At 39.3% G+C, this 10,270-nt stretch overlaps 1 protein-coding gene across 1 annotated transcript in view; it reads right to left on the bottom strand.

The window, feature by feature from the left end:
• Positions 1-238: 238 nt before the first annotated feature.
• The window catches only part of LOC149831651 (indole-3-pyruvate monooxygenase YUCCA1-like), a 46,231-nt gene continuing 36,199 nt past the window's right edge, over positions 239-10,270 (bottom strand). The window contains exons 5-6 of the mRNA XM_090013058.1: positions 402-678; positions 239-313 (exon numbers count right to left, since the gene is read on the bottom strand). Of these exons, the coding sequence (XP_089869184.1) occupies positions 239-313; positions 402-678 (352 nt within the window). The remainder of the gene's footprint in view (positions 314-401; positions 679-10,270) is intronic.

The raw sequence follows: 10,270 nt of genomic DNA, 5'->3' as shown, positions 1-10,270 counted from the left end.
GACAGTCTGTCTTCACCGGCAAATGTCACTGAAAAGGGCGACATTACATTCCCGGTTTCATGGTTTCAGGCAAAACTCATAAAAAAAATGTACGTTTTTATACATGTGGTCGGTTTTGCCGTCGTCGGGAATATCGCCGGAGCCGTCGCCTGATTCTGTAACCGGCAGATGTAGAAAAAGGGTTTAAAAACCCACTTTTTTCTCTGTTTTTCCTTTTTCGTCATCGGGCGAGAGGCTTTTACCGGAAAACAGCAGAGCTGTCATCGGCGGTCTTGCCGGCGCCCTGGATACCCCACCTCATCGCCGGAGTTACCTGCGAAACCGACGACAATAAAAAAAAAAAATTTAAAACCCTTACCTGTCGCCGGGAAGGGGGTGGGTAGTCGCCGTGGGTTTTCGACGTGGAGGGGCAGCCACTGGCCGACGGCATCCTTGCTGATGTCGTCGGGGCTGCCGCCGGACTGGCAGGCGCTGCCGTGCTCTTCAGCCATCGGATGGCAGCCACCATCGTCGCCGTGGGGCGACATCTTCTGTCGGGGAGGTTGACGCCGCACCGGCGTCACTGTGGGGTGACGCAGGTCGCCGGCATTTGCGCCGATCGTCGTGACGGCGACGTGGTTCGCCGTGGAACCGGAAAAAGGGGGAAACCAAAAAAACCCCTTTTCTGTTTTCTTAAAACTGAAACAGAAACCATCGGGTTTTTGTTTAAGTTTTAAAATCGGACCGGATCGGGTCCAATCCGGACCCATTTTGGATAGGGTCCGATCCGGGGCCATTAAGGACCGGGTTGGACTCGGATCCGGTTTTTATCCGGGTCGTACACGGGGTCCTTTTCGGACCGGGTCGAACCCGGTATCCGGTTTGGACCGGGTCATACCCGGGTCCATGGAGGACCGGGTCATACCCGGGTCCATGGTGGACCGGGTCATACCCGGGTCCATGGAGGACCGGGTCATACCCGGGTCCATATAGGACCGGGTAATACCCGGGTCCATGTTGGACCGGGTCGAACCCGGTATCCGGTCTGAACCGGGTCGTACCCAGGTCCATGATGGACCGGGTCGAACCCGGTATCCATTTTGGACCGGGTCCGACCCAGGCCTATTTCGGATCAGGTCTAACCCGGGTTTTGGTTTGGGCCGGGTCTGACCCGTATTAAGTATGGGTCGGGTCAGACCCGGATCCCATTTGATACTGGGTTGGATCCATAAAACAGGATCCAAACACTATTGAGACTGAATCGGATCAGGACTCTGATCCGACCCCTTCCGGAACCGGTTCGGAGCCGTTTTTGACCGGTTCTTTCCAGTTTTTCACCGGTTCTGGGATGCTGAGACCCTGTTTTCATAGATCTAAAAAAATATAGGGATTTTGGTATACGGTTATAGGGTTTTATGGAACTTTTGTTCATATTAAGTATCGATTTATAAGGTTCAGAACCGGTTCGGACCCTTAGATGACCGGTTCGGGGCGGTTTCAGACCGGTTCTGAGTGTTTTTAGACCGGTTCCTACATGATGACCCTGAGTTTTACCCATATGAGCATACTTTTGTTATTTTTCATGCTTTATAAATTTTTTATTTTGAATAATGCATGACTTATGCATGTTAATTCATGTATTTAGCGTTGGTTAAGTTATGCATGATGATTTTAAGCATGAATTATGACTAAATTTATGATAATTAGTTTATGCATTTTTGTTGTAGTATAAAGTGATATTATGTCATGAATATACATGCATTAAAATGTGTGCATGGGTGTGCTCCATAATACGAATAAATTTTTTGGTAAAAGATTTTGATTAACCGATTCATGTAATCACCAAAGTGATCTGAGTCGTGTTAATTGAGGATTCTTTGAACCGTATTAAGATTCGTAATTATGATTGTGTGTGAATTTATGAAACATCGATTCTACCCAAAGGTAGGTCGTTGTGTTCCAAATTTACACAGGATGTGATAGTAGATATGCATTCCAGCCCATGAAGCATGTTCGTACCCAAATGTACAGTGCTGAATTGCCTCTGGATTCATGATCTACTAGTTTCACCAACTGAAGTCAATTCCTTGGGAATTGAAGAGACAGAGCAATCATGAGTATTATCGTTTTCACCAAAGTGAAACGATAATGGCTCAACTATGCTTGTCTCAGAAAAGGTGAAAATAAAGGGTCTCACTTTTACCTTTTCAACACGAGTCTCGTTTGAGCAATAATAGTAACATCTTTCCGTTTTTCGTTCCTTTTATCAGGTTCCTTCCATATCGACGGTTCTAGTAGTATCCCTATCTTAGACGGATCGAATTTTTCTGATTGGAAAGAAATTGTGTTGTTCACTTTGGGCTATATGGATTTAGATCTGGCCCTTAGAATTGACGAACCTCCCACTCTTACAGAGCAGAGTACAACTGATCAGAAGGCTGCCTCTGAGAAGTGGGAGCGCTCGAACAGACTTAGCCTGTTGTTTTTGCAATCTCGGGTGGCTAAGAACATTCGAGGCGCAATTCCTCACTGTAGGACTGTGAAGGAATTTCTGGGAGCCATTGAGGCTCAGTTCGTCACTTCTAATAAGGCAAGGGTCAGTACCCTCATGTCCAAATTAGTGTATATGAAATATGCTGGTGATAGTCACATCCGACAGCATATTTTGGAAATGAGGAATATTGCGACTCAACTGAATGACATGAAGTTCGCCATCTCTGACTCGTTTTTAGTCCATCTGATCTTAACCTCGTTACCTACTGAGTATGAACCCTTTAAAATCTCCTACAACACACATAATGATGAGTGGTTTTTTAATGACCTCTTGAGTAAGTGTGTTGAGGAAGAGGAGAGATTGAAGGGTGAGAGGGTGCCAAGTGCACATATGGCCTCTCATAAAGATAAACAGAGGTCGAGGCTAAAGAAAAGCTCCTTCAAAAAGAAGAATCAGAAGAGAGCCATTGGGGAGAGTTCAAACTCTCAGGCGAAAGCCAAATCCCAGTTTGGTGGCCCTTCTATAAAGTGTTTCTTCTGCAAAAAGAAAGGGCATAAGAAGGTGGACTGCTTGAAGTTCAAGAAGTGGCTCGAAAATAAAGGCATTTCTGAACAAAAGGGAACCAACGGAGCATGAAAGAAGCATCTTCTCAGGAAATAAGATGCGTTCACATGTCAAGAGAGTTGGGACCTGCAGAATTGTGTTGGAGTCGGGATTCATGTTGGATTTGGTCGATACATTTTATGTTTCATCTTATAGTCGGAGCCTAATTTCAATTTCAAAACTTGATAAGTTTGATTTTGTGTTTAAATTTGAAAAATCTGAACTTATTATTATGAAAAATTCAATGAATATAGGTTCTGGATATATGTGTGATGGTTTGTATCGATTAAGAACCAAACTCCAAATTCAGGAATCTCACTCCATTGAGAACACAATGATTGGCAATAAACGTGGTCTAAAGGATGATCAATCCTATTTGCTTTGGCATCGGAGGTTAGGACATATCTCGAAAGAGAGAGTCCAAAGACTCATGAAAGAGGGAATCCTTGGATCCCTTGATTTTACGAATATAGAGCCATGTGTTGACTGCATAAAGGCTAAGCAGTCTAACACATACAAGAAAGATGCCAAACGCAGCAATGGAAAGTTAGAAATAGTGCATACGGATGTCTGCGGCCCTTTTTCACCGTGTTATACGGGTGAAAAGTATTTTGTCACCTTTATAGACGATTACTCACGGTATATGTATCTCTACTTATTATCTGAAAAATCAGAAGTCTTTCAGGTTTTTAAGGACTTCAAGAAAGAAGTAGAGAAACAAACCGGTGAAGTTATTAAGGTTGTCAGGTCAGATAGAGGTGGCGAATATTATGGTCGTTTCACTGAGATGGGACAAAAGTAAGGTCCATTAACGCGGTTTCTAAAAGAGGAAGGCATTGTACCTCAGTATACCATGCCTGATAGTGCTTATCAGAATGGTGTAGCTGAAAGAAGAAACCGTACGCTTAAAGAAATGGTTCGAGCGATGTTGAATCACTCAAATCTTCTTTTGACCTTGTGGGGTGAAGCTCTTAGGACTGCAGTGCATATTTTGAATAAGGTTCCTACGAAGGCTGTTCAAAAGACTCCTTACGAGTTATGGACAGGTAGAAAACCTTCTTTGTCATATATGCACATATGGGGATGTCCAGCAGAAGCTAAATTGTATAACCCACATATAAAAGCTTTTGATCCTAGGACAACTAGTGGTTTCTTCATTGGTTATCCAGAAAGATCGAAAGGCTTTAGGTTTTATTGTCTATCTCATACACCACAGATAGTGGAAACACATAAAGCAAGATTTCTTGAAAATGGTTCTGTTGGGATAGATGCATCTCAAAATATTAATTTTGAGGAAATGCAGGATTCAGGTTTCTCACCTGCTAAGGATAATGACCCGACTTTATCTATCATTGTTCCTTCGAGTAATATAAGAGAAAGTCCAGTCAATGAACATCAATCCCAACTAGATCCGGTTGTTGATGAGGATATACAACAACAACAGGATACATAGGTTCATTTTAACCCACCTGTAGCACCTGTATAGAGGTCCACCAGAATTAGGAAATCTGCTATCCATCCAGACTATGTGGTGTATTTACAAGAGTCAAATGATTTCATAGACATTGATGAAGATCCCTTCACATTCGCAGAAGCCATTGAAAGTGAAAGATCAACACATTGGATTAATGCCATGAAAGAAGAGCTTTACTCTATGGCAAAGAACCAAGTGTGGGATCTTGTACCTCGACCTGATGGAGTTAGACCTGTTGGTTGTAAATGGGTTTACAAAACCAAAACAGACTCTAAAGGTCATGTGGAGAGGTACAAGGCTAGGCTTGTTGCAAAAGGTTTCACACAGATAGAGGACATTGATTATAATGAGACTTTTTCTCCTGTCTCAACTAAAGATTCATTAAGAATAATCATGGCCCTCATAGCTCATTTTGATTTAGAGCTGCATCAGATGGATATGAAAACTGCCTTCCTGAATGGGGATCTGGATGAGGAGGTATACATGCAACAACCTCCTGGTTTTCAATATAGATGACTCAAATAACTTAGTTTGCAAATTGAATAAGTCAATTTATGGACTTAAACAGGCCTCCCGCCAGTGGTATAAGAAGTTCAATCAGGTAATAATGAACTTTGGATTCACTGAAAACATTGTTGATTAGTGTATTTACATTAAGACTAGTGGGAGTAAGTTCATAATTTTGGTTTTATATGTTGACGATATTCTTCTTGCAACTGATGATTTGAGTCTTTTACATGAAACAAAAGACTTTCTTTCCTCTCATTTCGATATGAAAGACATGGGTGAGGCCACTTATGTCCTTGGAATCGAGATCCGTCGTAACAGAACTAAAGGTGTCCTTGGCCTATCTCAGAAATCCTATATCCTTAAGGTTCTTAAAAGATATGGGATGGAGAATTGTTCTCCTAGTTCGACACCTATAGTGAAAGGGGATAAATTGAGCTTGAAGGACTGTCCTCAGGATGATATTGCGAAGGCTCAGATGGATGCTGTCCCATATGCTTCAGCAGTTGGGAGTTTACAGTACGCGCAGACCTGCACTCGACCTGATATAACATTTGTTGTGGGAATGCTTAGTAGATATCAGTCAAATCCAGGCATTGCGCACTGGAAGGCAACAAAGAAGGTCATGCGCTATTTACAAGGAACGAAAGACTATATGTTGATCTACAGGAAAGCTGACCACCTAGAGGTCGTTGGATACTCTGATGCGGACTTAGGAGGGTGTATTGACAGTAGAAAATCCACTACTGGATACATTTTCCTTCTAGCGGGTGGTGTTGTCTCATGGAGAAGCGGAAAGCAGTCTACCACTGCTGCTCATACCATGGAGGCGGAATTTATTGCTCTATATGAGACTTCGTCACAGGCCATTTGGATAAGGAACTTCATTATGGGTCTTGGTATAGTGGACTCTATTGAGAGACCACTAAAGATTTTTTGTGATAATGAAGCAACCGTGTCCTTTTCAAATAACAACAAGAGCTCAACATCGTGTCGACACATGGAGTTAAAATATTTTGTTGTTAAAGAAAGGACTGAGAATCATCTGGTATGTATTGATACAATTGGGACGAAGGAAATGACTGCGGATCCCCTTACTAAAGGGCTAGCACCGGGATTGTATTCCCAACATGTAAAGGGGATGGGTCTTTTTGATTCCTTCTGATGTATGACAATACATTATGTAATCACATTTGTGTTTATGTTTTGATTCTCTAAAGTTTTGTGTTATTGTTGATTTTGCATAAAGAATCTCTCATATGGGTTAGAGAGAATAGCAGAATAACAATATTAAAGGACCAATAGAATAGGTGAGAGACCAACCTATTCATAAAGATAATTTCTTTACATGCCTAAGCACTGAAGGTGAATTGTAGTGTAGTACAAGAAAATATGACATTTCATAAAGGGGTGTTCATATCCTTGACTCATACGATTCATCCTTGTGATAAAGGGTGGCATGTGAACCCACATGAAGAATTAAATCGAGATAACGGTATACACCTCGATTTAGTACACTTTTAGTGTCAATGGGTCAAGTGGGAGAATGTTGGACATTATGGGTTACGGGTCCAACCCGCAGTCTGACCCGGTTTGACACCATGTTAGTGGGTCACGTAAGTGACTGGATGATGGAGGTAGTGGGTGGGAGTTACGTGAATGTGGAGAGACCACATTCACGTAACTGCCCAATTCTCCATTATAAATATGGGATTAGGGGCTATGAAGATGATGAGAGTTCATAGCCATATCCTGCCCAAACTCACTTCTGCATTCAAGCTTAAAGCAGAATAGGGTCCTGCTCACCGTCGACATAAGGCCTGGGCTCATTGTGGGCGTCGACCGGCTGAGGAGAACGCCGAATCACCTACACGATCAATGGCGAATCAAGGTACACTCCCTGTCTATTTGTTTTCACAGGGTGATCGCCAACAGTGTGTCCTATACTCCTATTAAGCAGTCACATGCATTTTTAAGCATTGTGGAAGTGATTATGTACTTAATGACTACAAATTGGATTATGTGTTTCTTGAGTTGGGTTCATCTTGTACTTCAGCCATATTTGCAGCTGGTATATTCCCTTGTGTTCGAACAGTCAGAAGGTACATGGTTTTTAGTGGGTCAAGCTTCTCACCTATAGGAAGAAAATAACCTGTATGGATTTAGTGGTATATAACATATACATAGTGAGTTGATGCCACTAGCAGGTCTTTGCAGAGTGCTGAGCCTGCAGGTGTTATCATAATCAAATCATTTGTTAGTGCCATCTTATGTCATTCTCCTAGCTCTTTCCCTTCATTCCTTTCTCATGGCTTGCCACTTCATGCACAAGCACGGGTGAATTGTATTTTCTATTTTAGATAGAAAATTTTGGTCATTAGTGGGTGCGATGGAAAGTTGATTCTTGGTTGTTTTTTCAGTAGCATTCATGCATCTCTGTTTCATGAGGTATTAATGGCTAGCTTTCATATCAAAGCTCTTGTTAAGGCTGAATTGAGTTAAAGGAATTTTCTGTTTCAGGGGCTGTTTATTATGTTGTTTGTTAGATGGTTCTTATGCTGTCAGAAACTAGGTCTTAATTAATTTAGCTTGCATATCAGAGCTTTTGTTGTTTTCTGAACATGTTAAATCTAGATACATAAGAACTGAGTATAGTATTTGCATTGAGAATAGCTTGTACATTTTCTCCCTTGGGACTGATATTTTGTAAATGGTGCTGTGTGTTCCACTTTGTAGATTCTAATGTAATGGTTATTTAACTGCATGCTTTGCTACATGGTTATTTATTTGTTTTTTTTACCATTAACTACGGCCATGGGCCGTAATTAATAATAGTATTAGCATGGTACTATCCACTACGAGCATTGGCCGTAGTTAAAAAGTATTTACTACAATTTTTTTAGCATTAACCACAGTTAATAGTACAGAATTTTGTAGTGTTGAAAAATTGTGAATCTTATTCGGAGCTTGGCTTGGACCTTTGTCTGGTATGAAATTTCATAATCCATACCCAGCTCTGTATCGTAATCATGTAACCTGAATTCTAAACTGGCCCCTCCATTTTTATTATTAAACCCGTATTCTATCGAATCTATGTGGAACGGGATCTGATCATGCATCTAACAATTAACATGCAGCTCGCATAGATATTAGTCATGTCCGAGATATTGACATTGCATACTTTATATATATATATATATATATATATATTAATATGTAACGTATAATTAACTAGCTTCTAGGAATGCTTGACACCATAAGATAGAAAAAGTTTTCAGGTGGTTGTTGAAGTGCATCCGAGGGTATATTTGGTAGGAACTGCTGGAATCCAGATGGCCACAAACTTGGTTGACGTTTTTTTACATGGCTTGATAAGGGGACCATGCTGGTGTTCATCCTTTTTTTAATGGCAAGGTTCCCGATACGCAATCCCTTACAGAGCCCATTGATAGACGAGATCCGCACACTCGAGAAAAACCTGAGACGAAGAGGTCAGCAGCTTCTCCCCAGGCCTGCTGCCACTCAGATGACATGTGCAGGGGACCATGTTGGTGTTCATCTTATGTCCACACCATAGTTATCAGAAGCTTCTTCTTACATAGACAAGCTCGCTTCGAAAGCGGAAAACTCCTCGTTTCTCTGAAAGGAGGGAAAGCTTTGGGAAAGTCACTCTTGAAATATGAGAAACTCGATTCTTTTTAGTAGGAAGATCACTTCCTTCTCATTTCCCAAATCGATTATCTTTTACTTCTTTAATGTTTTCCTCTCTGCTTGTCACTTTTCACTTGCTTTCCTTTCACTTTATATGTTTTTCATATTTAAAAATAATATATTTTTTATAACAAGCTTGAATATTGATTTTTATATCATTTTTATACTTGGGTTCATGTCATTTCTTATTTGCTTATGCTTGGACTTCATATCGCTTCTTATTTGTTTTCTTTTTTGTTTTTCATGCGCATGATAGCTTCACAATCGCTTTCAACTTCTCGCTTTATATTACTTGTTAACACTTGCTTCTCACTTCTCCTTCTTGCATCCATTTCGTTTTCTGGTAAATATGGTCATGTTGAAAAATATGGTAGGTCAAGGTATGTACTAAAAATAACTTATAAACTTTATAAATTTTAAATACTATAATAAATATTCTAAATCAATTTTACATATTTACAAATGATTGCAATTAAGTATAGAAATTTATTACTTTGTTTTATGAAAAACAATCATATCTATTTTTTTATCTAAAATAATTATAGTAATGAGATGAGTTATACACTTTGTATATGATCCATATGACACATCACATTAAATATACAAATGAAATCTTCATGATCAAATCAATATTCTAAATTAATATATGAGATAATAAATAATTAACTGAATTATCTAAACATAACTGGATGAATCAAGTTTCAAATAATTTATATTTATAATTAGAAATAAACATGTAATTATAATAAAGATCAATTTTATTTAAATAAGAAATTGATTCTAGTAAAACAGAAACCATTTGTTTGTCATGCAATTTCAAACATAAAAGAGAAGGAATTTTTTTTGCTTAAAAAAATAGATAATTGAATAAGCTTTAATCATAGAATTCTGATATAAAATTGCAATGTTATGGCTTTCGCAAATTGGCTGTGTCAAATGCTATTCGATTTTGGGTTATAATCTAACCCAAATATAGGTATAAGATCCACACAAATATTTTAAGAAATAATATATAAATTGATAATAACATCAAAAGAGAAAGAAAGAGAAGGCATACCTTGCCACCAACCAAAGCTCACAAATGCATGTTGATTGAAAAAAAAAAGCAGAAAGCTAGATTAACTTACTTTAACTTGAATCACCGTACAAAAAGAATTGAACTCAAACTTTTTTATTCACCATAGATTTATGAGCACACCAAATGGGGCAGACTTGGGCTTGCCTCTTAGTTATTTATATAGATTTTTTCATTGCTTCTCCTTAGGTTGAGACTCTTTATTTATAGAGCACGAGACTTCAGTCTTTCATTAAAAAATGAACTCAAATTACAAAAAACTTATTTTTGCAAATCATAACTTTGACTCAATTTATGCACATTTAGTAGTGTACTAACTAGAACCACATTGAAAGATATATTAGAGGCTTGACTTTAATATAATCAGCTCACGCTAGTTATCATTATGTGCATAAAAAAAGTTTTGCTCAACACGTACATAGACATA

The sequence above is a fragment of the Nuphar pumila genome, chromosome 7 (assembly GCF_984573655.1).
Source record: "Nuphar pumila chromosome 7, dmNupPumi1.hap1.1, whole genome shotgun sequence".
Taxonomy (NCBI): domain Eukaryota; kingdom Viridiplantae; phylum Streptophyta; class Magnoliopsida; order Nymphaeales; family Nymphaeaceae; genus Nuphar; species Nuphar pumila.
The sequence above is the reverse complement of the archived record's forward strand: the minus strand, read 5'-3'. Positions and strand labels throughout refer to the sequence as shown.